The 26,334-nt window shown below is 42.5% G+C and overlaps 8 protein-coding genes across 9 annotated transcripts in view; 7 read left to right on the top strand and 1 right to left on the bottom strand.

Annotated features, from left to right (window-relative positions):
• LOC108078461 (serine/threonine-protein kinase Wnk) overlaps positions 1-21,653 on the bottom strand; it is a 30,526-nt gene extending 8,873 nt beyond the window's left edge. Inside the window, exons 1-2 of one of the 2 annotated variants that reach the window (XM_070284123.1) lie at positions 21,530-21,653; positions 2,175-2,225 (exon numbers count right to left, since the gene is read on the bottom strand). In XM_070284123.1, the coding sequence (XP_070140224.1) occupies positions 2,175-2,195 (21 nt within the window). In that variant the 5' untranslated portion in view covers positions 2,196-2,225; positions 21,530-21,653. Of the gene's footprint in view, positions 1-2,174; positions 2,241-2,325; positions 2,425-21,529 lie in introns of those variants that run through there. The other variant, XM_017172355.3, reaches the window with a different exon arrangement.
• LOC108077917 (Ionotropic receptor 52a) lies at positions 4,669-6,459 on the top strand. The gene has a single exon (XM_017171457.1). It carries the CDS (start codon positions 4,669-4,671, stop codon positions 6,457-6,459), a length of 1,791 nt encoding a protein of 596 aa, XP_017026946.1.
• On the top strand, positions 7,600-9,687 carry LOC108077918 (uncharacterized). Its single transcript, XM_017171458.3, has 2 exons — positions 7,600-7,713; positions 7,839-9,687. Exon 2 carries the CDS (start codon positions 7,894-7,896, stop codon positions 9,685-9,687), a length of 1,794 nt encoding a protein of 597 aa, XP_017026947.3. The 5' UTR covers positions 7,600-7,713; positions 7,839-7,893.
• LOC108077919 (uncharacterized) lies at positions 10,230-11,996 on the top strand. The gene has a single exon (XM_017171459.1). The coding sequence runs from the start codon at positions 10,230-10,232 to the stop codon at positions 11,994-11,996; it is 1,767 nt and encodes a 588-aa protein (XP_017026948.1).
• Positions 12,542-14,308, top strand: LOC108077920 (uncharacterized). Its single transcript, XM_017171460.3, has one exon. It carries the CDS (start codon positions 12,542-12,544, stop codon positions 14,306-14,308), a length of 1,767 nt encoding a protein of 588 aa, XP_017026949.3.
• Positions 14,478-16,259, top strand: LOC108077922 (uncharacterized). Its single transcript, XM_070284385.1, has one exon. The coding sequence runs from the start codon at positions 14,478-14,480 to the stop codon at positions 16,257-16,259; it is 1,782 nt and encodes a 593-aa protein (XP_070140486.1).
• Positions 16,435-18,286, top strand: Ir52d (Ionotropic receptor 52d). Its single transcript, XM_017171462.2, has one exon. It carries the CDS (start codon positions 16,435-16,437, stop codon positions 18,226-18,228), a length of 1,794 nt encoding a protein of 597 aa, XP_017026951.1. The 3' UTR covers positions 18,229-18,286.
• Positions 21,654-21,746: 93 nt separating the features above from the next.
• Positions 21,747-25,564, top strand: Pgant1 (Polypeptide N-Acetylgalactosaminyltransferase 1). Its single transcript, XM_017171746.3, has 3 exons — positions 21,747-22,743; positions 23,676-24,197; positions 24,333-25,564. The coding sequence occupies exons 1-3, from the start codon at positions 22,085-22,087 to the stop codon at positions 24,952-24,954; spliced, it is 1,803 nt and encodes a 600-aa protein (XP_017027235.1). The 5' UTR covers positions 21,747-22,084; the 3' UTR covers positions 24,955-25,564.
• Positions 25,565-26,334: the final 770 nt, after the last annotated feature.

Here is a 26,334-nt window from a genome sequence, read left to right as displayed (position 1 = left end):
CCAGGCAGCCGGAACCAAGTTGAACTCTCTGTCCACCTCTCAGTTCAAATGTTGCGTAATGCTTCTGCTCTTCGACGGGAGAAAAGTCAAATAATTAAGAGGAAAAAAAGAAACAAAAACATGTTAACACCGCAAATTAGTAGGCAGCCCCCCGAGTCTACCTAATCGACATCCGAGCAATTTCGGTTCATCATTAATATTCATGGGGAATGCGTGCAGTTCAAAATAGTGGCCGGTCGGCCACTTGGGCAAGTTTTAATTAAATAAATACAAGAGATGACCACGAGTAAAGTAAGCTTGTAATTGCGCGCCAAACAGAAAATTGTCTGCGGTTGAAAACCGCATTCCCAGATATGAATTCGTGTGTCGCCGCCGCAAGTCTCGTCCGCCGGTACATTCACATCTCTGCGGCGTGCCGAAAAACTGGCCGGCCACTGGCAACTCGTCTTCAATTGCAAAAGTTTTCCTTTTTTGAGTTCCCGCTGCATCAGCAAGGAAACAATTGAACTCAAAGTGAAAGGTGCATTCCTTGTCAACAAAAAAAAAAGGTACGAATAAAAACAGGGCTGCTGTTTGGAACTTATAAAAAAATATATCAAGTCAAAATTTGAACCAAAATGGGTATGAAAATGTGAATCAAAAATTGAAATAAAAATCGAAATCCAAAGCCAAATCCAAATCAAAAGTCAACTTTCTACACTCCCAGCAAATGAACAGTTTGCATGCGTGCAGCATATTAAAATATGCTCAGCCTCGGCCTATTTGGGGGGAAGCACATCACCTCAACAGGTGGCCAGCGAGTGTCGTGAATAGCCGCGAGCCAAAAAAGCAGCCATTCTTCTGGGCTCAAAAAACATGAGCAATGACAATCAGTATTTTCCATTAGCCATGAAAGAGTTGCTTAGTTTTCTTTACAATCGAAACAAATAATAATGATTTTCTGGGCCAATTCCACTTTGGCATTTTAGTTGGAAAAAAGAAGTTCAATAAACGAAGTCACTTGTCTGCAAAATATCTTTTGCTAAAGGTTACACATACACAACAAACGTCATGATCCAAATAGCAACTAATGATCATCAGGGGGATTTTCGAGGCAAAAGTTTAGAGTCATCTCTGGTGGCCGCTTTTGCAAAAGCCAGCCGAAAAACTGATGGCCATTTGGCGCCTCGATTTTGAAAGGCAGACGAACACACAAAAGATTCAGACGGAGACGGGTGACTGAGAGATTGAAAGGAGGACAGTTTCGAGAAGCTGTGTGTTGATTTTACTGATGATGCAGATGAAGACGTTAAATGAGCGCAGAGATTGCTTCCCCCCCCTGAGTTCGGTTCTTCAGCAGGTGGCTGATTGCAGGTGATTCCATGGATTGCACAAGGAAGATATGATTGGAAGGGTAATGAGTTTTACAGAGGGGAAAAATCAGCGAACTGTGGGTAGTTTAAGAGGTAGAAATTCAGGTAAGGAAATACATTTATATATAAATACAAATTTTACAGAATATTTTCCTCTAAATCATAGAAAAATATATTCCAAGGAAGCCTAGCCATCTTTTAATTTAAACTTCTTCAAAAATCTACATTTTATTAACCGCAACACCTCTTCTTTTATTTATTTATGGTTCAATGAAAAATCTTTATAAGATATTTCCTAAACCCAAAGTGGTAATATATATATTTGCATATTTTATGGGCATGAATATTTATCAACCCAAATTAGTCAATCAATCTTGTGTCTTCTGTTTGAGGCGAATTCTCCCCAATCAAATTTGAGGGCAAGCAATTTGTTGAAGACGAATAACTTGGGCAAAACCTGGTGGCTTACCAGGGAAATGTGCAAATCAGGGCTAACAAGAGTCTGAATAAAACAATGGGACAATTGGCAGAGCACACATATGTGCGGATCGCATGGATATCCATGGAGATCTGGCATTTCTTCGCGTAACAAGTGCCAAGTTGAAGACTGCAGCCACCAGCCGGAAGGCGTTTTACACTTGGCTTACTTCGCTCCCGAGGCGGGAGTTGCTTTTTGTTTGGGCCCATAATGAAGTGACACGATTTGTCAATGTCAACGATGGGTGGTAAATGGGTATGGGCATGGGATAATGGGGAAGAGGTCGCAGTTCGCAGGTCAAGCCAGCGATGACACCTCTGGAAATTACATAACTAAACACTTACCATTAATGGCAGACTTCTCATGGCTAAGTTTAATCCCGAGTCCTGCGGCAGCTGTAAAACCAAAAACTATATTTAATAAGCACTCGCGTCAGGTTTGGGTTTTGAATTCAAAATAAATAAATATATATAGACGATCTTGCACTGCACCCACTCTTTGAGAGATTATCCTTGGACGCGGTTCAGGATGCACTCGGGCTTGGGGTAAGTGACACGCGCGCGGAGCAACTATGGAAATTGCAACCTGGTCGAGTCGCTGCCGTATTGTAACTGAAACTTGTCAGACGAAGTTGGCCAGCAAGCAGCTTGGCCCAAACGAAGACGAAGCCAAGGAGAAAGAGCGCAACGCAAAAGAGAGTCTGCGTGCGAGCTGAAGAAGACCTGCTGCTGGCTCTCACTCTCACCTCGTGGTGAATTCGGTTTGAGGCTCAACTTGAGGATTTCCATACCCAGATACTACAGATACAGATACAGATACTCAAGCATTCTCAATCAAAGCATCGAAAGTGAATCTGGATGCCAGCTACAGCTACAGCGGCAGCAAAAGATTTTACTTTCAATGGCAGAGAGCAACTGAAGCTGAAGCCGAAATTGTGCCGCCAGCCACAACAAGTAGTGTCTGGTTCGAATCGGTCTCAAATGTGTGTTAAAATCGCCGGCAAACTGCCCGACAAAACAGACCCCAAACCAAAAGTGGGCACATTAAGAGAGCCACGCCAAAAGTATCCATAATGCTCGTGCAGCAGCCACAAAAGTGGCCCCAAAACAAAAACACAATCGAAGGCCTAATGAACGAGCAGCTTCAGGCTCTTGTTTTATGGCTCCTTCGATTACCAGAAAGACAAAAGATTGAAGAGTGAAGGGAAGCAGTTTTAGGGGGTTTAATATTCATATTAATGGTTCTCAGGGGAATATGATTTCTTTTTGGGTTAATAGAGCGTAAGAAATGGGTTAAAGATCTTATTATTTTGATTTGAAATTTGTGAGTTAGTTACGGGTTTATTTTAACACAGATTCAGTGATTTGTTTCAGTTTGTTTTATTATATTGAAATGCAAATTTAAAGTCTTATAAAATAACTAAGAAATCTCTGTTTAATTTAGTAACTAAGCTGTATAAATGACTGACCCAAGTTGTTATATTTGTCAATAAAATAATACGCCTAATAATTAGTTAATAATAGACATAAACCAATCAGGAACTATAAATGCTAAGTACTGAAAAACAAACACATCCAACTTGCATTCGTTTATATTCGTGTCATTAAATAACACTCAAGTTTTCAAGCAATTAAATCCCCAAACCCGATCGGTTTCCTTTGAAGTATGTTTATTAACCAAATATTTTCTGGGGAAAAATATTGAACTAACATAAGAGCGGGACCTGGCACTGCAACTGGTTAGCTGAATAAACGTTTTGTTGGCCATAAGCCGACCGCTACACGCACACGAGTCACTGAGGCCAAATCAAGCATACGCAGTGTGGAGCGGGACAAGTGACAACAAAACAAAATAGTTTTTTGCAGCCAAAGTTGCAGCAGCAGCAGCAGCAACACATCGGAGATGAGTTGTGCTCCACAGCTGGTCATGGCCAGACAATTTGCAGTAACCAAAAATCAATGACCGACCGGTTTTGCATAGGCTTTAAGCTTGTCGATGGTAACGTAACAACTTTCGCTGAAACGTCATTCAAAAAAGCAACAACGACAACAGCAGCAGCAGCAACCACCACCAAACATCTCGTCACAAAATGGCAAAAGGCAGGCCCAGAGATAAAGCCACGATATCAACGCAGAAGCAGAAGAAATTCAGTCGAAAATCACCCCGTATTTCGGCCATTAACGCATGGCTCTTAGACCAGTTTACAGCATATGTATGGATGGACTTTCGGAAGTGTGGTGCAGCTGCATGCAAGCCAGGGAAGCGACTCATTTGAATAATTGAAATCCACTTGCACTGCAATTAAGAGCATAAAATGAAATGTTTGCGTTTCTACACTTTCCATGTCCAAGTCCCAAGACCAAGTCACAAAATCGTATGCAATGTGCCTGAGCTTGGCTCAAATTGCCGGAAAATTGTCTGCCTCGGAAGAGTTCAATCGCTTTCAAGACTCACTCACACTCCGAACATGCCATTGGAGGTCCAAGATCGAGTTCGAGTTCGATTTTCGATTTGGAATCTCTGAAGCAGCGGAAGTTGTTAAAGGCCTTTCGGGAAATTCAAATGGGGCAATCTCACGCACAAGGCCAGCAGACATTGGCTTTTGGTTTTTGCCCCTCAGGTGGACAAGGAGGAGGTGGAGTCCCGCATAAATGTCAGCGAAACACTTACGAGTGCAGCCGCTAATTGCCCTGCATGTGGGGTTAAACAGAAAAACATTAAGCACGGAAATTGCATGTGAAATCAGAGTACAAATGCTTTCTGAATACCATTTAAATATATAAATAACAAAAGCCAATAAAAGGGCTTGTTATATGTGCTACAGTCAACAGTTGCGACATGGTTTCAGGATGGCTGGTGTTTATCCTGGGCTGCCTGGGCCAGCTGAGTGCCTTGAATGTCTCGATTACAGCTGAGGAACTAAAACTGGAGGAGAGATTGCTGCGTATGCTGGCCAGACTTCGTTTACAGGAGGAGTTTAATACCCTGCTAATCTATGGAGATGAGTGTGTTTTCCATTCTCTACTAAGACACCTGGTTACACCCACAGTTGTGGTATCTTCAGGCAGCACTGACTTTGACTGGAATTTCAGTAGCTCCACTCTGATTCTGACCTGCTCTCCAGAAGCGGATAGAGAGGAGAATCCTGTAACCCTCATGAAGCTCCAAAGAACCCGACGTCTCATCTGTTTAAAGGACAAAATCCCTATGGAGACCATTTGCTACCAGTATTCCCTCAAGGAGCAGCATAATGTGGCCATTATTCAGACCAACTTTGATCAGTCGGACATCATCTATTCATGTCGCTTCTTTCAGTCTCCCAACCACGAAGAAGTTCACTTTTTCTCGGATAATCCCATATACATAGAGAACTTCCGGAATATGCATGGAGCTGAAATAAGGACAGTCCCAGATTTGCTGACACCCCGAACCATGATGTATCGGGACCAGAAAACCGGCGAGGCTCGGATAATGGGTTACTTGGCCAATGTGCTCACTACCTACGCCGAGAAAGTCAATGCAAAAGTGCTTATTGAAAACGCCACCAAAATAGGCGTTAAGAAGGCCAGCGTGGCGGACATCCTACGCGGGACTCGAGAGGAACTCCTGGACATAGGCACTGCCCTGGCCAGTTCCCTGCAGGTTAAGAATATGGATTTCATCAGCTATCCCTACCTGCTCACCGGCTACTGCCTGATGATTCCAGTGCCGGCCAAGCTGCCTTACAACCAGGTGTACTCCATGATTGTGGATCCATTGGTGCTGAGCATTATCTTTGTCCTGTTTTGTGTGTTCTCCATATTGATTGTGTACACGCAGAACCTCTCTTGGCGGAATTTGACACTGGCCAATGTCCTGCTGAACGACAAAAGTCTGCGTGGCCTTCTGGGACAGTCGTTTCCCTTTCCGTCCAACCCCAGCAAGCACCTCAAGTTGATCATCTTCGTTTTGTGCTTTGCCAGCGTCATGATCACCACCATGTACGAGTCCTACTTGCAGTCTTACTTTACCCAGCCGCCGTCGGAGCCGTACATACGCTCCTTTCGGGATATTGCCAACTTTTCGATCAAAGTGGCCCTCAGCCGGATGGAGGCTAATGTCTTGACCTCTGTAAACAGCACCCATTTCCAAGAGATAAGCAAGGATCACCTCTTGATATACGAGAATTGGGCTGAGTACCTCATCCTGCGCGACTCCTTCAACACGAGCTTTATTTTCCCGGTGTCTGTGGACCGCTGGCGCTGCTATGAGGCTCAGCAGGAGCTCTTTACGGAGCCCGCCTTCTACCTCTCGGATCTGTGCTTTAACGAGCTGATGTTTTTTAGTCTACCAGTGAGACAGTACCTGCCCTATCGCCACCTCTTCGAGGATCACATGATGCGGCAGCATGAGTTTGGCTTGGTGGTATTCTGGAAGAGCCGTAGCTTCTATGACATGGTCCAACTGGGCCTGGCTTCTATAAAGGATTACAGTCAGAAGCGCAAGTCAGATGGAAGTCTTTTGCTGGACGATATTTCCTGGATACTTAAAATATATTCGGTGGCGATAGGACTAAGCATTCTCTGCTTTATCCTGGAGGTCACTGGTTGCATGAAGCTATGGGAACGACTGTGGAGGTGTCGAAGGTGAAGAAGATCTCAATAAAGTCCCTGTGTCTGCTAAGCAAGTTTATTATTTTCATGTAAGATTTTTGTTGTTTTTTAATTTACATAAAGAGTTTGCTAATTGAAGAAATAATTACCTTTCTTCTTATTTAAAGGGCTCCTCAAATTAGAGGTGGAGAACTATCGATGGCACTATCGACACTATCGATGGTTTGGCGCTATCGCAGCGCCATCGATTGTAGCCCTGCACTATCGATAGTATTTAATATTTTAAATTAAAAATTTTTTTTTTTTTTTTTTTTNTTTTAAAAGCTCAATAACTTAAGAATAATGTGTCCAAGTTTTACATCGATCCAAGGAAAATTGACGAAGTTATGCAGAGTTGAACGAAGGTCGGTTAGCGTTCAGTGCATGAGAATCGCAAAGTTTAAAGCGCTCTCCTGAAAAATGCCATTTTGAAAATCGGTGTACACGATAACTCAAAATCTACTGAACCAATCGGTTTGAAATTTGAAACGTAGCTTCTTTAGGTAATTCTTCAGGTACTCACGTCGAGCTTTTTTTAATTTTTAATTTTATTATATTTTTTATTTAACTAATTAACTTAATTATTTAGTCAAAAATCGGGGTTTTGACTTCTAATTTTTATAAAAAATCTGAAAAAAATTTTAAAAATAAAAACGCTTCGTGAATACCTCGAGACACTTATCCTTTACCGAATGAGGTATAATTTTTTCAGATCGGATGATTCTGTGAACAGTTAGGATGTACACCGCTAACCAACTTTTTTGGAGGCGACTCGTGAGATTCCCTATAACTCCTCTACCTCTTAATATTTTTTTATTCAATACAAAATTTATCAAATACTGTCCAAATGTTGTGTTATTATATGGTATTTCATTTATTAAGCTAACTTTAGCCGTTATGCCACAATTATTTTTTGGAAAAGTCGCCCGTTTTGCACCGAATTAACCTTTTACATTTAACAATTCAAAAGCATCACACTACCGATAGTACTATCGACACTATCGATGGTTTGAGAAAAATAATCGCTCACTATCGATGGCGCCGACTATCGATAGTTCTCCACCTCTACTACAAATAGGGGTTCTCTGATGATTGGTTAAAAAAGTTATCCCGAAACACTGATAGTTTATTAAAAGACCTTGACATTAGTACAAGTCGAGGATTTCTGTGGAAGTTTTCCTGAAACTTTGCACTGCTAGTTTATTACAAGACCTTGACTTTGATAGGACTCTACTCCTTCATTTAATAATTTGTGAGGAACATGAAAATTGCATGCCATAAATCCTACCCAAATTAAAATGTTTAGCACAAATGACACGACATATATACTTCCACTTTTTAAACGTTGACTAAACATGTAAACTTTTTTAATTACAGAAGCTTGGTACAAAAGCAAAGGACACACAGCCGGCTCAACAGTTCAAAGGAGACCATGGCCTGGTTGATCATCCTACTTCTCCTCAGTCTTCGACTGACAAGAGCCGAGTTTCCAGAAATATCCAATAAAAGCAAACCAGACCTGGAAGAAGGCCTGCTACATCTTCTTCTGAGACTGCGACAAGAAGAGTTCTTTGACACCCTGCTCATTTATGGAAAGGATTGTGTTTTTCATCAACTAACAAAAAGCTTGGAGTTATCCACAGTTCTGGTATCATCGGGTAGCACCAACTTTGATTGGAACTTTAGCAGCCTGACACTAATACTCAGCTGTAGACTCGAAGCGGAAAAAGAAATGACCTATCGCACTCTGATGAAGCTACAAAGAAACAGGCATTTGATTTATATAAATAAGGATATTCAAGCCAAATCTGTGTGTGATCTTTATGCCAAAAAAGAGCAACATAATATAGCTTTTGTTAAGAAAGACTTTATTCAGTCCAAAATCATCACGGCCTGTCGCTGCTTTCAAGAACCCAACTTTCAGGAAGTAAGTTTACAAGAAAGTTATCCAATTTATATAGAAAACTTTCATGATATACACAGACAACCTTTAAGAATAATGACAGACCTAGTGGCTCCCAGATCCATGGTGTATCAGGATCCAAAAACCGGTCAAACCAAGATGATTGGCTATGTGGCCAATCTGATCAACAACTTTGCTCACAAGATAAATGCCAGTTTGGAGGTAAAAAGCCTGAGCAGTAATGAAAGCTTTAGAAATATCATAAAGTGGATAAAGGCAGATCAAATTGACATGGCCATGACTCTGGAAGCCTCTGTGCATGCCACAAACTTTGATACGGCCAGCTATCCCTATGTTTTGACTTCCTACTGCCTGATGCTGCCAGTTCCAGCCAAGGTGCCTTACAATTTGGTTTATGCGGTTATAGTGGATCATCTGGTACTTGGCATACTCGTCCTTTTGTTCGTGGTACTATCGCTGCTACTGATATACAGCAAGAATATGTCCTGGCAGGGCCTGAGCCTGGCCGATGTCCTGCTGAATGATGTTAGTCTACGTGGAATCTTGGGACAATCGTTTCCTTTTCCCTCCAACCCGAGCAAACAGTTGAGGTTGATCTTCATTATTTTATGCTTCGCCAGCGTCATGCTGACCACCATGTATGAGGCCTATTTGCAGTCCTTCTTCACGCATCCCCCATCTGAAGCCTATATACGCTCTTTTGAGGACATAAACGAGTTCCACCAAATGATTGCCATCACTACATTTAAGATGAATGAACTCAACAATATCAATAATAGACACTTTAAAACAATAAGCAAAGACAACCTTAAGATCTTTGAAAACTGGCATGATTATCTAGATCTGCGCAATGCCTTCAACCGAAGCTATGGTTATTTGGTGACGGAAGATAGATGGAACACATATGCAGAACAGCAAAAGAACTTCAAGGACACACTCTTCTACTTCTCCAAGGACCTGTGCTTCTCCCGCCTGCTTTTTCTAAACATTCCTCTACGCCGACACCTGCCCTATCGTCACCTCTTCGAGGAGCACATGCTGCGCCAGCACGAGGTGGGCTTGGTGAGTTTCTGGAAGAGCCGGAGTTTCTTCGACATGGTGCGACTGGACATAACGACTTTGGAGGATCTAAGTCGGCCAAAACCATATGAGCCGAGTCTTCTTTTGCTGGATGTCTCCTGGATAATGAAACTCTATTTGGCGGCGATGGTAGTCAGCATTGTGTGCTTTATTTTAGAAATTTTAAGTAAGGGTAGAGAGTGGGGATTTTGGAAGTATATAAAAGATTTTGTTGGGAATTAATAAAGTGCAGAAACCTTTAATAAAATATCTACTTTATACATATAAACCAGGGACCGTATTTCTTTTAAGTGAAAAAATAAAAATCAATGTTTAATGCTTATCAACTGATTATAATATATTTTGTTTACTATAAATAATTATAGTTGTATAACTATTTAATCTCTTAAAGAATAATTATTATTATAATATACTACTAAAAAATTAATAATTAAAATTTTTTTTGTTCAATGAAAGCATTGATTATAATCAATATTTACGGTTCCTGATATAAACACTTGTTTACAGTTTTTATATATGCTTTATTTATATATACCCTAATTAGCAGACTTTTCTGACTGAAGAAGTAAAAAAATAACATGAAAACTGCATGTCCAGCGATTTTAATTGTGAAAGGAACAGAACGGCGCAGCTATAATTATTTAAGCTGTTTTTCAAAGACAAAACAACCTGAAATTTGTTGGAATTACATGGGTTTTTAACCTGGAATTTTTAGATACAAATAATAACGTACACCCAGGTCCTTCTTTAGTGCGATTAAGACCATGACTCCGCTGGTCATCCTGCTACTCTGTCTTGGACAAGCTGGCGCTCAGTTTCCAGAAATCTCCGCTGAAAGTGATTCAGATCTAGAAGAGGCTTTGCTCAGCCTTATTCTAAAACTGCGCCAAGATGAGTTTTTCGACAACCTGCTTATCTACGGAAGAGATTGCATTTTCCATCAATTAACGAAAAGCTTGGGGGTGTCCACAGTGCTGGTTACCCTGGGCAGCACTAATTTTGACTGGGCTTTTAGCAGCCTGACCTTGATCCTTTGCTGCGACGATGAAGCCGAAGATGGAGAAAACCAACGTACCTTTATGAAAACGCAAAGAAATAGAAGATTAATTTACATAGAAGAAAATATGGAACCAGAGAAAGTGTGCAATGGGTATTTCGAAGATGAGGCATATAACGTAGCCATCGTGAAAGAAGACTTTGGAAGGTCAAATATCATTTACACCTGTCGCCTCTTTCAAAAGCCTAACTTCGAGCAAGTGAGTCTGCGAGAAGCTAAACCGATTTATATAGAAAACTTTAGAAACATGCAAGGAAGTCACATAAGAGCCATGAGAGAATTAATGCCGCCTAGAACTATGGCTTATGAGGACAAAAAGACGGGTAAGAAAAAGCTAATAGGCTATGTGGCCAACTTGTTCACGAACTTTGCCCAGAGGCTGAACGCCACCTTGGAATTGTATATAATACAGGAAAATTCTAATGGTAGAGAAATTCTGTTGAACGTGAGAGCTGGTATTCTTGACATGGGTATGATGTTGGAGACATATGTACATCCTAAGTCTCTTGACACAGCCAGCTATCCCTACATCCATGCACCCTACTGTGTGATGCTTCAAGTTCCAGCCAAGTTACCTTACAATCTGGTGTATGGGAAGATATTGGATCCCCCTGTGCTCGGTATACTCTTTGTGCTTTTCTGCATTCTGTCTGTGCTGCTGATTTACAGTCGCAAAAAGTCCTGGCAGGATCTCAGCCTGGCCAATGTCCTGCTGAATGATGTGAGTCTACGTGGCCTATTGGGACAATCGTTTCCCTTCCCCTCCAATGCAAGCAAGCACCTGAGGTTGATCTTTATTATTTTATGCTTCGCCAGCGTCATGCTTACCACCATGTATGCTGCCTACCTGCAGTCCTACTTCACTAATCCCCCCTCGGAGCCTACCATTCGCTCCTTTCAGGATTTTACAAAGTTCAACAAGAAACTGGCCATCAGCAGATTTGAGTTGGATGAATTGCGGATGACCAACAACTCAAGATTTAAGGATATTAATGAGAAGGACTTGGTAGTCATAGAGGATTCGAATGAATTTATCAGGATTCGGGACTCTTTAAATCAAAGCTATAGCTATTTAGTCACCGGAGACCACTGGAGCACATGCGAGGAGCAGCAGAAGATGTTCAAGGAACCGGTATTCTACTTATCCAATGATCTCTGCCTCTCCCACCTTATACCCATTGCCATTCCTGTGCGAAGATTCCTTCCCTATCGTCACCTCTTCGATGAGCATATTATGAGTCAGAATGAGTTTGGTTTGGTGGGTTACTGGAGAGCCCACAGCTTCTTAGACATGGTGAGACTGGGCATAAGGCCACTGGTTTCCGAAGATCTGAGGCAAACAAAGACTAACGACAAGAGCCTAATTCTGAAGGATGTCTCCTGGGTCTTGGAACTCTACTTGGCGGCCATGGTTTTTAGTATTTGCTGTTTCATATTGGAGGTTCTAAGCGCGAGGGAACGCTTCAGTCGCTAGAGGAGGAGAGTGGACAGGAGTTATAAGAGAAGAGTTCCAAAAATGTAAAGGAAAACCAAGACAAATTTGTGGATTCTATTTGTATAAACTTAAAAATTGTACTTCAAATAAAAATTGTACTTAAGATAAAAATAGTTTTTTTAATGTATAATAAAGTGTTGGTCCTTATGTATTTTATTTTTTGATGAGTTTCAATTTTTCCCAACTCACAAAATCAATATAGCTCCTTTAGGCAATCCACCAAAGAGATATAATTATTACCCAAACCTCCAGCTTTATCCCCAACCATCATTATTAAAAATGATGTTTGTACTAAAAACTAACATGAAAAGCGCATGCCAGCGCTTCGAAGGTCATGCAAATAGCTTAAAAATATTTTTCTCTGAACATTTTTCATGGAACATGTTCCACAAAACCGAAACAAGCTGTAAATGATCATTTTTACCATTATATCGGTTTTTGAACATGTGAGCTTTTCATTTTAGAAAATACAAAAACACAAAACCAAGTGAAAAGGCCGGCTAACAAACAGTGTAATGGAAACCATGACTTGGTTGGTCATCCTACTCCTCTGCCTCGGACGGACGAGAGCCCAGTTCCCAGGTATATCCAATCAAAGTGAATCCAAGCTAGAAGAGGTTTTGCTAAAGCTTCTTTTAAGTCTCCAAGAAGATGACTACTTTGACACCCTGCTTATTTACGGAAGAGATTGCATTTTTCATTCTGTAACCAAATATTTGGAGGTATCTACAGTGCTAGTCTCAAATGGCAGCACCATCTACGATTGGGACTTTGGCAGCCTTACCATGATCCTAAGCTGTGACCCTGAAGCTGATCAAGAATACACACCTCGTACACTCATGAAACTGCAAAGGAACAGGAGACTAATCTACATAACAAAGGATAACCAACCAAAATCCGTGTGCTCTAGCTATTTCCAAAGGGAACAATATAATATAGCCCTGGTGAGGGAGGATTTTCAAAATTCACAAGTCATCTACGCTTGTCGCTTTTTTCAAGACCCCAACTTCGCAAGAATAAACTCATCAAAAAGTCACCCAATCTATATAGAAATCTTTCAAAATATGAACAAAAGACCTATAAAAACCATGGCAGATCTATTGGCGCCTCGATCTATGCTCTATGTGGACAAAAACACCGGTGAGTCAAAGTTGATGGGTTATGTGGCCAACTTGATTAGCAATTTTGCCCAAAGACTAAACGCCACCTTGCAGTTGGAAGTCTTAAAAAACGAGACCAACTTTCACCGCATACTGGAGAAGGTTCTCTCAGATCAGCTAGACTTGGGCATCACCATGCATACATCCTTGCACAAGACACCCCTTGACACGGCCAGCTACCCATTCATGGTGACAACTTACTGCCTGATGCTACAGATTCCAGCCAAGTTGCCCTTCAATGAGGTATATGAGATGATAGTGGATCCTCTGGTCCTGACCATTATCCTGTTACTGTTCTGCATCTTGTCGGTGCTTTTGATATATGGTAGGAACAGGTCCTGGCAGGACCTTAGCCTGGCCAATGTTTTGCTGAATGATGTGAGCCTACGCGGCCTCTTGGGACAATCGTTTCCGTTTCCCCTCAACTCCAACAGACACCTGAAGCTGGTCTTTATTATACTGTGCTTTGCCAGCGTATTGATGACCACCATGTACGATGCCTATCTGCAGTCCTTCTTCACGAATCCTCCTTCTGGACCGCATGTACACACCTACAAGGATTTAGGAAGGTTTAATCAGAAGCTTGCCATCACCGCCATTGAAGTGCAAATACTAAAAAATCTAAATAATTCTCATTTTAATGAGGTGAAACAAGATGACTTGGCTGTCTTTGATGATTGGCAGGAATTCATCAGACTGCGAAACAACTTTAATCTTAATTATAGCTTCATAGTGACCGGGGATCGATGGACTTCCTATGCGGAGCAGCAAAAGATCTTCAAGAAGCCGCTGTTTTACTTGTCCAATGACCTTTGCTTCACTCGCATGCTCTTTTTGTCCATACCCGTGCGGCGATACCTGCCCTATCGCCATCTCTTCGAGGATCACATCCTGCGTCAGAACGAGTTTGGTTTGGTTCGCTATTGGCGGGCCCACAGCTTCTTCGATATGGTGAGACTGGGCATAACGCCCCTGGAGGATCTGAGTCACCCAAAACCCTCCGAGAAGAGCATAATTATGGAGGATGTCTCAAGGATACTGCTGTTTTACTTGGCTGGTATGGTCATGAGCATTTTCTGCTTTCTGCTGGAACTGGCAGTGGCCAAGTGGAGTAGGGAAAAGGGAATGTAAATAGAAAGTAATATCTATGAATATTTAATAAAGCCATTAAATGCTAAATCATGGGTTCTGGCCGTGTTAACACAAAGCGGGTAACATGGAAAGTGCATGTCTGACCCACATAGCTAACCTGACCTTAAAAGGAACAAAATGTGTGGCATTTACACAGTAACAGTTAGTGATGGCTATGGTCTGGAGGATAATCCTACTCCTGCACCTGGGCTACTCAGGAGCAGAGCTATACCAGCGTGGAATTAACGAAAGCTATACGGAGCAGGAGGAGAGGCTCCTAAGCCTGCTTTTGAGGTTGCAGCAGGAGGAGTACTACGACACCTTGTTGGTGTATGGAGAGGAGTGTCCCTTCCACTCCCTGTCTAGAAGCTTGGAGATTCCTGCTGTGATGGTGTCCTTGGGTGGCACTAACTACGACTGGAATTTTGGTAGCCTTACGCTGATTCTAAGCTGTGGGTTTTCAGCCGAGCGAGAGGAAAACCATCGCACTTTGATGAAACTCCAGCTAAACAGAAGAATAATCCATCTCCAGAAGGATATCAATGTGGAATCCGTGTGCAATTACTATGCAAAAAAGGAACAATATAATATAGCTGTGGTGAGGGAGGATTTTAAAAATTCCCAAGTCATCTACGCTTGTCGCTTTTTTCAAGACCCCAACTTCGCAGAAATAAGCTCATCAAAAAGGCACCCAATCTATATAGAAAACTTTCAAAATATGAACAAAAGACCCATAAAAACCATGGCAGATGTATTGGCGCCTCGATCTATGCCTTATGTGGACAAAAACACCGGTGAGTTAAAGTTGATGGGTTATGTGGCCAACTTGATTAGCAATTTTGCCCAAAGACTAAACGCCACCTTACAATTCGAAGTCTTAAAAAACGAGACCAACTTTCAACACATACTGGAGAAGGTTCGCTCAGATCAGCTTGACTTGGGCATCACCATGCATGCAGCCTTGCAGAAGACACCCCTTGACACGGCAAGCTACCCATTCATGGTGACAACTTATTGCCTGATGCTACAGATTCCAGCCAAGTTGCCATACAATAAGGTATATGAGATGATAGTGGATCCTCTGGTCCTGGGCATTATCCTGTTACTGTTCTGCATCTTGTCAGTGCTTTTGATATATGGTAGGAACAGGTCCTGGCAGGACCTTAGCCTGGCCAATGTTTTGCTGAATGATGTGAGCCTACGCGGCCTCTTGGGACAATCGTTTCCGTTTCCCCTCAACTCCAACAGACACCTTAAGCTGGTATTTATCATACTGTGCTTTGCCAGCGTATTGATGACCACCATGTACGATGCCTATCTGCAGTCGTTCTTTACGAATCCTCCTTCTGGACCGCATGTACACACCTACAAGGATTTAGGAAGGTTTAATCAGAAGCTGGCCATCACCGCCATCGAAGTGAAAACTCTTAAAAATATAAATAATTCTCATTTTCATGAGGTGAAACAAGATGACATTGTTGTCTTTGATGATTGGCAGGAATTAATAAGACTGCGAGACAACTTTAATCTGAATTATAGCTTCATAGTGACCGGGGATCGATGGAGTTCCTATGCGGAGCAGCAAAAGATCTTCCAGAAGCCGCTGTTTTACCTATCGAATGACCTTTGCTTCACCCGCATGGCCTTCTTTTCCATACCCTTACGGCGATACCTGCCCTATCGCCATCTCTTCGAGGATCACATTCTGCGTCAGAACGAGTTTGGTTTGGTTGGCTATTGGCAGGCCCACAGCTTCTTCGATATGGTGAGACTGGGCATAACGCCCCTGGAGGATCTGAGTCACCCAAAACCCTTCGAGAAGAGCATAATTATGGAGGATGTCTCAAGGATACTGCAGTTTTACTTGGCTGGTATGGTCATGAGCATTTTGTGCTTTCTGCTGGAACTAGCAGTGGCCAAGTGGAGTAGCTGGCGGGGAAAGAGAATGTAAATAGAAAGTAATACCTATGAATATTTAATAAAGTCATTAATTGCTAAATCATGGGTTCTGGCCGTGTTAACACAAAGCGGGTAACATGGAAAGTGCATGTCTGACCCACATAGCTAACCTGACCTTAAAAGGAACAAAATGTGTGGCATTTACACAGTAACAGTTAGTGATGGCTATGGTCTGGAGGATAATCCTACTCCTGCACCTGGGCTACTCAGGAGCAGAGCTATACCTGCGTGGAATTAACGAAAGCTATACGGAGCAGGAGGAGAGGCTCCTAAGCCTGCTTTTGAGGTTGCAGCAGGAGGAGTACTACGACACCTTGATGGTGTATGGAGAGGAGTGTCCCTTCCACTCCCTGTCTAGAAGCTTGGAGGTTCCTGCTGTGATGGTGCCCTTGGGTGGCACTAACTACGACTGGAATTTTGGTAGCCTTACGCTGATTCTAAGCTGTGGCTTTCCAGCCGAGCGAGAGGAAAACCACCGCACTTTGATGAAACTCCAGCTAAACAGAAGAATAATCCATCTCCAGAAGGATATCAATGTGGAATCCGTGTGCAATTACTATGCAAAAAACGAACAATATAATATAGCTGTGGTGAGGGAGGACTTTGGTCGTTCAGGCAACATCTACGTTTGTCGCTGCTTCCAAAAAACCAAGTACATAGAGGTGAATCTCTTTAGTGGCAGACCCATTTTCTTTGAACAATTTCGCAATATGCAAGGAGCAGCCATCAAAAGCCTCACTGATAACTTGGCACCCCGTTCCATGGCTTATCGGGACCCAAAAACTGACCAGAAGAAGTTTAAAGGCTATGTGGCCAATGCCCTAAACAGCTTTGTGGAGAAGGTTAATGCCACTCTCGCCTGGCAATTGGATGTGGCTCCTCCCGGCAAAAGAATATTCTTTACAAATATTACAAAATGGACTGCCGAGGACCTCTTGGATATAGGCATGTCCGTGGACTCCACCTGGGATAAATGGAACTTGGATACCCAAACGTATCCCTACTTGATGTGCTCCTACTGCTTCATGGTCCCTCTGCCGGACTTGCTTCCTTACTATGAGATTTACACATACATTGTGGATTTGGATGTCCTGGCCGTGATCTTTGTGCTGTTTTGCATTTTCTCGCTGCTGCTTATCTATGGCCAGCAGATGTCCTGGCAAGGGCTGAGCCTATCACGAGTCCTGCTGAATGATAGGTGCTTTAGGGGACTGCTGGGTCAGCCCTTTCCCTTTCCACTGCATTCCACCAAGAAGCTGAAGTTGATCTGCTTCCTGCTGTGCTTTGCCAGCCTGTTGACCACCACCATGTATGTGGCTTACCTGCAGGCTTTTTTGGCCACCCCACCACCCATGCCGAGATTGAGATCTTTTAAGGACTTACACAACTCCAGGTATACAGTGGCCATTAGCCTGGGTGAAATGGATGTACTGGGTTTTGCGGATAATAGAAGGCTGCAGAACGTGGACCCGGAAAAGCTTGAAGTCTTTGAGGATTATGTCAAATTTTTTCACCTGCGAGAGACTTTTAATAACAATTACCTCTTCCCAGTCACTGATTTACGCTGGAGCACCTACAAAGAGCAGCAGAAGATATTTGCCAGTCCCGTTTTTTACTACACCGATGCCTTTTGCCTGAGCCGCTTTAATTTCCTGAGCTTTCCTGTTAGACGCCACCTGCCCTATCGTCATCTCTTCGAGGAGCACCTGCAGCGACTGAAGGAGTTTGGTCTCCTCAAGCACTGGCAGGATCGTAGCTTCTTTGACATGGTGATGCTGGGACTCACACCTTTGGAGGACTTCAGTCCTCTCCCCGAGACAGATTCCATAGACCTGTATGATTTATCCTGGATTTTTGGCATGTATTTCGCTGCCTTGGGACTCTGTTGCTGCTGCTTTTTTGTGGAACTCTGGGGCTCCCTAAACTGGTGGAGACGCTTCAAGAGATGGACCACAAATTAATATATTTTGTAAAACTTTGCATAAGCTGTATAAAATTAATAACGAAAAGCTTTTCGCTAGCTTGGCCAAATTTATTCTGCTCAGCCTTCGACAAAGCCATAAAGCAAACAAAGAAATGTTGAATTGGGATTAGCCACCTCCGCACAATAAAATGATAGCGGATATGGACAGGCAGTGCTTATTGTTGGGTTCGCCATTCAAAAAACCGAAACCGAATCATCACACACCGGAGGTTGCAAACAAGTTGAGACAATGCTCAATTTTGGATGTTGATCGATACGCGATATTGATTTTGATGTGGTTTTAACAGACAATCGGATGGGTATCTCTCTGGTTGTGAAAATCTCATATCTAAGACGTGCATTCCAGGGGACGATGATGAGTCGACCTGGGCAAATATTCAATCGATGACATCTCGCATGATTGGCTCTTACATAAATATGCCCATAAACGGGCCACAATGCGGGTGTTTCACTTGGAACTTGGATCTGGGGGGGATTATGCAAAACTCTGACTTGGCTACCGCCATAAAGCGGTCATAATTCGAGCTCTTTTGCCCAGAGCTGTCTGCATATAGATATGTATTATTCGTTTTTTATACAAATCATAATTTGGTTCGTCACTTTGGCGCCACTTTTGACGCGTGCTGATTGGAGAAGCCCTGGACCTGGGGCAAGGGAATTGGAATTGTGACCGAAACTGGGACTGAGTTGTTATTGGCGATTGGGTAACAAACCGAATTAACCCCCGAAGCGTTTTAGTGGGTGCGAAAATACAATGCCAGGGCATTGTCATTGCCTGGTCGAAGGCATCGTGAAATCTTTCACTTTCGATTTGGATTTGGATTTAGTTGTAAGTCCATCATAAATCATGCCCGAAAATGTATGATAATGTGGCACATCATTACGCTTGCCAGGTTGGATCAATTTGTCATGGGAAGTCGTCGTTGCTCCAGCTTAAAACCGCTCCAAAACCGAGATTAAATCTGACCTGTGCTCATCCTCCATCCATCCCAATCATCGCAATTGCTCAACCTCTTGACATTTGCAAAACGAAAGTAGCAGATAGTCTTCGGCAATCCATAATCCATAATTCGTAATCCGTAAAATCTATGGCAGACATTTTTCAATTGCAATCCCCAAAAACCCAATTCTGTTATTATCCAAAGCCGCCGAACTGATGGATGGTAGTGTCTGTGATCCTCAGGGTCATTTAGATTTAATAGATTTCTGTGGCCAGAGTCATTACGGCGGCCACCTTAACCACATGTGGAACAATGTCTGCCGGCAGTTAAACTGTTTTTTTCAGTATCCCCCTTTTTTTTATTAATGAGACCTCGTTGGGGGGCTTCAACTTCAGCTTCAGCTCCGTCGTTATTGAATAGAGTAATTTTTTACAATTATTTATCGAGCACTTCTGCTATTTACACAAAACCTAGTACTCCTCGTTATTATATTTATTTTTTTGTGGGGCTCTTTTCAATCCGGTTGCGGCTCACAAAACTTAAGAGCCAACTAATTCGACCTCAGGCCATTAACAATTTCACAAAATGTGCTGAAAAATGCATAATTTTCGGGGGCCATAATAAAAGATTATTTCATATATCTCAAATTTAAGAGGTGTTAATTTTTTCAACCAAAGAAACTAATCTGTTTCAATGCCGGATTCGCCGCCAAAGTCGCTGTTGCATTTTACTAAACCCGTATTTTGAGGTCGTCTCACACACGAAATGAAATTCCAAATACCAAATCTCGTCTCTACTCTTTCCACCTCCTCCTCCTCCTCCTCTTTTGATTGTTTTTCTCTATTTTTTTTCTTCATCTCAGCACCTTAAAACAAAGGCCCATGCCGAGAGCAGGTCCCAATCCTACACAGACCAGACCAGACCAAGTAATTTATTTCCTTCCTAGTTTTTGTCGCTCAAAGCCATTAAGGGAGTTTTAGCGAAAATTGGCAAAACAGTTGGCACCTTTCAGCGGCGGCTTCAGCGGCTTAGCGGTTGCTTCCCACAAATGCCGCGTCGCCACTCTGAAACTCCAATTACCCTGGCTCGGGAGCACTTTGAACTTTAATTTAGCTGATGGCTAGCCATGCTATTTGGTCTGCGCCTCCGCCCGCTGATCGGGCCCGTGGCGACTCCCCTGCAGCGACACCGTTGCGTATACGTAACGTATTAATTATGCCACCGACAAGAGAGAGAGAGAAGAAGAGGCCAGTTAATTAGCTAAAATTAATCAGAGACCACGAAATGGGCACAGACTGGTTGGCTTCATTCCGTAGAATGATTACAAAAATGAAAGTTGAGCTGAGAACCGAACTCAATTAGAATTAAAATGTGATTTGTCCAAAGAGCACTCACAGAGCAACATGTGGTTGCATGTGGGGGCTTAATAGGAAACCCATTTGTTTCGTTTTAACAAGAAATGAACATGCCATTTGTGCATTAAAAACGCCGCCCAACAAAAGTGTCAAGTACGTGGCAGTGGCAGTCAGTTGGTCAGTTCCATTCCCAGTCCCCTTTCCCCTCCCAGTGGACCTTTCGTTTTTTTAACGGCACTCGAGTACAGGAAGCTCAGCTCTCTTTGATTTAAATTTCCGCTTTTTCAAGTAATTGCGGCTTCAACTAGGGCAGCGAGTGTGCAGGGAGAGACTTGCTATAGACTTGTTTACTTAATTTACAGGCAACAATTAGGCAATAAAAATAAAAATACTTAAAATATGAGGTGTAAACTGCCTTGAAATTAGATTTAATAATCGGTTATAAAGTTGGGAAGGCAAAACCAATTATAAGATCGAAAATAAATGTGGGTTATACTTATTTATAAAATGAATTAATTTATTAAAATGCCATGCTTATTAAATTAATTTACATTTAATGGTATGCTTATTAAATTAATTTAAATTAATACACTTAATTAGGTAATAAAGACAACATTAACTTGTGAAAATGAAATACTCGTTTTTTATGGTTTCCAATTTCTTAATTTATCTTTTATATTTCAGTTTTAAAACCACTATTTAACATAATTTTAATATTTAATTTCAAAAGGCCAAAATATATTTGGTATTATTGTATAAAATTGATCAATTTTCCTTTGTTATTCATTTACATTTATTAAATTTATATTTTATATTTCAGTTTTAAAATCATGATTAAATTTTTTATATTACATTTAAAAAAGTCTAAATATATTTATATTATTTTAAAAATTTTTTAGTTCACTTTGTAAATCAAATAAAATATAAATATATATAGCTGCCTTATCAAAAATACAACCATTTTAAAAAGCCCGCCAACTACCTTGGCTGCTTTCCAACACTAAACCAACGTCACAAAGTCTGGCACTGTTGATCAGCTGACCTGCCACTTAGAAACAGAGTGGCCAGCTTAGTTATTCGCCAAATCAAGTCAGGACAAGTTCCTTGTGTGCCTTTGGTCACACTTGGAGAAGCAACAGCATTTCAACAAAAACGTTTTTCGCTTATTATTGTTGTTGCTGCTGCTGCTGCTATTGTTGTTGCTTCGGCCGAGCATAATGGGTGGCTAGGGACGGACGGATCGCGTTTAGAATTAATATTTCCCTCACCATTTTAGTCTAGTTTAGGCCACTCCACTAAGCGGCGGTGCGCGGCGCGAGGCTACAATAAGAATAAACTGGAACGACGACGCCGTATGTTTGTATTTTCGCCAGAGAAACACCGTGACAAATGAAGCAGCAGTAGCGCGAATCGACGGACGCACACAATCCGCGCGATTCGATCCCAGGCAGCAGCAGAGCCACGTCTGCGTCGACGAGAGTGACAGTGCTACCTCAGCAACCCAGACCACCTTCCCCCCACACATACCACCGCCAGGATGCTGCCTCGGTTCCGTTCCTTCTATGGCAAACTAATCATCTTCATCCTGGTCGCCCTCTGCTTTATCCTGTACAGCAAGGTGCAGCAGAACAGTCCGGCGGACGAAAACCCATCGCCGCCAGCCCGGGCGGCCGCCCTCCGGGGCCACGGACGCGACAGTTACCACGAGGATCATGATAGTGAGAATGAGATAGCCCGGCCGGCCACCCAGTCACCGTACGAGCTGAGCATCCAGTTTGATCTGCAGAAGCAGCAAGTGGGCCTGGGCGACAAGGGTGTGGCAGTGCATCTGACCGGCGCCGCCAAGGAGCGCGGCGATGCCATCTACAAGAAGATCGCCTTGAATGAGGAGCTCAGCGAGCAGCTGATGTACAATCGCACTGTGGGCGACCATCGGAATCCCTTGTGCGCGGCCCAGAAGTACGACGATGGATCCCTGCCCAGCGCCAGTGTGGTTATCATCTTTTTCAATGAACCCTACTCTGTATTGCTGAGGACAGTCCACAGCACGCTGAGTACCTGCAATGAGAAGGCCTTGAAGGAGATTATTCTGGTGGACGATGGCAGCGATAATCCGGAGCTGGGCGGCAAACTGGATTACTATGTGCGCACGCGAACGCCGCCGGGCAAGGTGACGGTGCTGCGGCTCAAAAATAGGTGAGTTGAGGTTGAGGGAATTCCCTTTGGGATAGAGGCTTTGAGAGATGGTGATGATGAGTGGCTACATGGCAAAGAGTAGATAGTTTTGAGTTAAAGAGATCTTCATTTTTGTGTTTTTCTGGTAGAGAAGATTGTTCATTTTGTGGCTTATTTATTTCTCTTATCTTTTTTCTTATAAAACATTTACTTATTTGATTAACTTTTCAAGTTAATTACACAATTTTTATGAGGAAATCCACAGAAGTAGACAGAAAATCTTGTTGACCTTTCGTATATGCAAATGTCTTGTGTGGAGCTGATAAGCTTTTAAACCAGAATTCCGTAGCTCTATGGCAGGCTAGAGAATACTCTAATTAGTTAGATATATCTTTTGATTTTAAATATAGAAAATAGCTTTAAAATCATTTACTTTCAATTAATATTCTATTTAAAAATACCCAAGTAACCCAGCCATAAAATACCCCAAAGTTACACCCCTTTTACTGCCACTAGGCTAGGAAAAGTTCAGCGGCAATTCAGCTAATCGAATTGCTGGCGGCCTGAACTCATTTGAATAACTTGTTTGCCATGTCAGAGAGACTCGAGTCGGAGACGGCGTGCGCGCATGGCTCATCTTCTTTTTGGCCAGAACCGACAAATGCTCAAATAACCAAAAACTTAAAATGTGGAGAAAACCAGTTCGTCAAGTTACCAAGTTATGTGTGTTGTGTGTGCGGCGAGCTTAAGTTTTTTGTTTGTAACTCTCAAAAGACAGTGGTTTCTGCGTGCATTACACTCGCCAGCAGACTCTGCCATGGATGTTGTATAGTGTTAATCGAAGGTCTTCGTCTGACCCAATAAATTTCAGTTTGCCTTTGTTTTGCCCTTCTCCTTCGCCTGGCTAAAGAAAGTTTTTTCGCTTCTTTACCTCTTTTTCTCGTTCGTTTCAGGTTGGGCCTGATTCGTGCCCGTTTGGCTGGAGCCCGTATAGCCACCGGCGATGTACTCATCTTCCTGGATGCCCACTGCGAGGGCAATATTGGCTGGTGTGAGCCCCTGCTGCAGCGAATCAAAGAGTCGCGCACAAGCGTACTGGTGCCCATCATCGATGTGATCGATGCCAGTGATTTCCAGTACAGCACCAATGGCTACAAGTCATTCCAGGTGGGCGGCTTTCAATGGAATGGCCACTTTGACTGGATTAATCTCCCGGAGCGGGAGAAGCAGCGTCAGCGTAGGGAGTGCAGGCAGGAGCGAGAGATCTGCCCAGCTTATAGTCCAACCATGGCTGGTGGCTTGTTTGCCATGGATAGGCGCTACTTCTGGGAGGTGGGCAGCTATGATGAGCAGATGGATGGCTGGGGTGGCGAGAATCTGGAGATGTCCTTCCGCATCTGGCAGTGTGGCGGCACCATTGAGACGATACCCTGCTCCCGAGTGGGTCACATCTTTAGAGACTTTCATCCTTACAAGTAAGTGGGAGATCGGAAGCTCTAAATCAGGGTTTACGATCACATAAAATATTTATTTGCTCGTAAATTATACGAACTCCGCTAAGGTGTTTATTTTGCTTGACTAATACACACCTCATTTAATTTGCTTGACAGATTTCCCAATGATCGCGACACACATGGCATCAATACGGCCCGCATGGCTCTGGTTTGGATGGACGAGTACATTAACATCTTCTTCCTGAACCGACCGGATCTTAAGTTCCATGCTGACATTGGCGATGTCACCCACCGAGTGATGCTGCGCAAGAAGCTCCGTTGCAAGAGCTTCGAGTGGTACCTGAAGAACATCTATCCGGAGAAGTTTGTGCCCAATCAGGAAGTCCAGGGTTGGGGCAAGGTGCGTGCCCTTAGTGCCAATCTCTGCCTGGATGATCTGCTGCAAAACAACGAGAAGCCCTATAATGCAGGGCTATATCCCTGCGGCAAGGTGCTCCAGAAATCGCAACTCTTCTCCTTCACCAACTCCCAGGTGCTGCGCAACGAGCTGAGCTGTGCCACAGTGCAGCATAGCGAGTCGCCACCGTACCGAGTGGTGATGGTGCCCTGCATGGAGAATGATGAGTTCAACGAGCAGTGGAAATACGAGGCGCAGCATCTAATACACAGCAATACGGGCATGTGCCTAGATCACAGGGGGCTCAAGAGCCTGGATGATGCCCAGGTGGCGCCATGCGATTCCCACAGCGAGTCCCAGCGATGGAGCTTGGAGCACTGAGCGGGCAGAGGGGGTATGGATTGGGGACCAAACCAACTGAGAGATACTGACTAACGACGACTGAACGCAACTGACTCGAATTCAAAATAGAGCAAAAAATTGTAAATACTTTAATCGAATGCTAGAATATATATATATACATATATATATTTTCTGTACACTAAGGAGAGACAACACGGACGGACGGGTAGCTAGTGCAAATGAAATGAAATCAAAAAATCGAATCAAACCAACAGCAAATCAAACGAGTCATTTTGAGGAGAACTACTAACTAACAATTAAAACCATGTGTGTTGTGTACGTACTACTTGGTGTGTATAGATATAAATATAGATAAAGAGATACATCCTATGTAAATGCTATAGTCGCCATGTGATCACCAACGATGATGATGATGTTGAGGTGTTGTTGGGCAGGAAGGTGTGTAACAATTGCATTCCGTTTTTGCCAGGAATTCAGACAGGGGCCTCCAGCAATAACCAACTATGTAAACAGTAAACTAAATACGTGTCGTAAGCATTTATCTACTAACATTACACATTTTGCCATTTGTTTTCATAATAAAAAATAATAAAACACTTCCGACTGGAAGATGCACATCTTCAAACAACGACCCACTAGCTTTCCCTGCCCCCCAGAAATGGAACCAGTTGACCATAGTTATATGGCAAGGTCGAGTTCGGGGCCAGAATAGCCATAACAAAGCTGTTGTTGGGCAAACACAGCAACAAGTCCCGTCTCCCAGCTGTGAAATTAAAGCCAACTCCATTGAAAAATATGCATTGCATGTTTGTATATTTGTATTTATAGATATATATAAGTACATATTTCATATTCTCTTTTGTTTTTTTATTGAAATTGTTGTTCAAATTTGCTTATTACGCGGGGTTTTTTTTCTCTGTGACGTGTTTGCTTTAAAATACTTAAATTGGAGTAAAACAATTGTAAATTACTAAAATGATCTTAATGGCTTCCGCCGCTGCTGACACCTAGATATTTTTGTATTTTTTGTATTCTGCAACTACAAAGTGAGAGAGGAGAGTGTGTGAACTCAACTGGTTTATAGCTACTCCTATATCTTACTTACAAAACGACCGAATCAAATGCATCAACAATGGATTACACAGGCCGACAAAATTTACAAAAATCGGAGAGCCAGGATTATACTTTTCCGTTAGTTTTTGATGAGCTGAACTTAAATTTGGTCTTAGGAAATGTTTAATTTATCAGGTTTTTGAGATATTCAAATTTAGAAATTAAAAAAATACGGGTTTTGAAAATAATTTATTTTTCAAAACGATCGTTAAGTTTTCAAAATCATTTTTTCAAATTTGACAAAAAAATCTTGTTGGATACCAAAATATTGTTTCTTGAATTATC

Source organism: Drosophila kikkawai, chromosome 2R, assembly GCF_030179895.1.
Source record: "Drosophila kikkawai strain 14028-0561.14 chromosome 2R, DkikHiC1v2, whole genome shotgun sequence".
In the NCBI taxonomy this organism is placed as follows: Eukaryota; Metazoa; Arthropoda; class Insecta; order Diptera; family Drosophilidae; genus Drosophila; species Drosophila kikkawai.
This window is presented reverse-complemented; position numbering and strand designations above follow the sequence as displayed.

Coding starts and splice junctions, on each gene's coding strand:
- LOC108077919 (XM_017171459.1), top strand. CDS start 10,230: ATGACTCCGCTGGTCATCCTGCTACTCTGTCTTGGACAAGCTGGCGCT.
- LOC108077918 (XM_017171458.3), top strand. CDS start 7,894: ATGGCCTGGTTGATCATCCTACTTCTCCTCAGTCTTCGACTGACAAGA.
- LOC108077920 (XM_017171460.3), top strand. CDS start 12,542: ATGACTTGGTTGGTCATCCTACTCCTCTGCCTCGGACGGACGAGAGCC.
- LOC108077922 (XM_070284385.1), top strand. CDS start 14,478: ATGGCTATGGTCTGGAGGATAATCCTACTCCTGCACCTGGGCTACTCA.
- Pgant1 (XM_017171746.3), top strand. CDS start 22,085: ATGCTGCCTCGGTTCCGTTCCTTCTATGGCAAACTAATCATCTTCATC. Junction 22,744..23,675: donor GTGCTGCGGCTCAAAAATAG/GTGAGTTGAGGT, acceptor CGTTCGTTTCAG/GTTGGGCCTGATTCGTGCCC. Junction 24,198..24,332: donor AGAGACTTTCATCCTTACAA/GTAAGTGGGAGA, acceptor TTTGCTTGACAG/ATTTCCCAATGATCGCGACA.
- Ir52d (XM_017171462.2), top strand. CDS start 16,435: ATGGTCTGGAGGATAATCCTACTCCTGCACCTGGGCTACTCAGGAGCA.
- LOC108077917 (XM_017171457.1), top strand. CDS start 4,669: ATGGTTTCAGGATGGCTGGTGTTTATCCTGGGCTGCCTGGGCCAGCTG.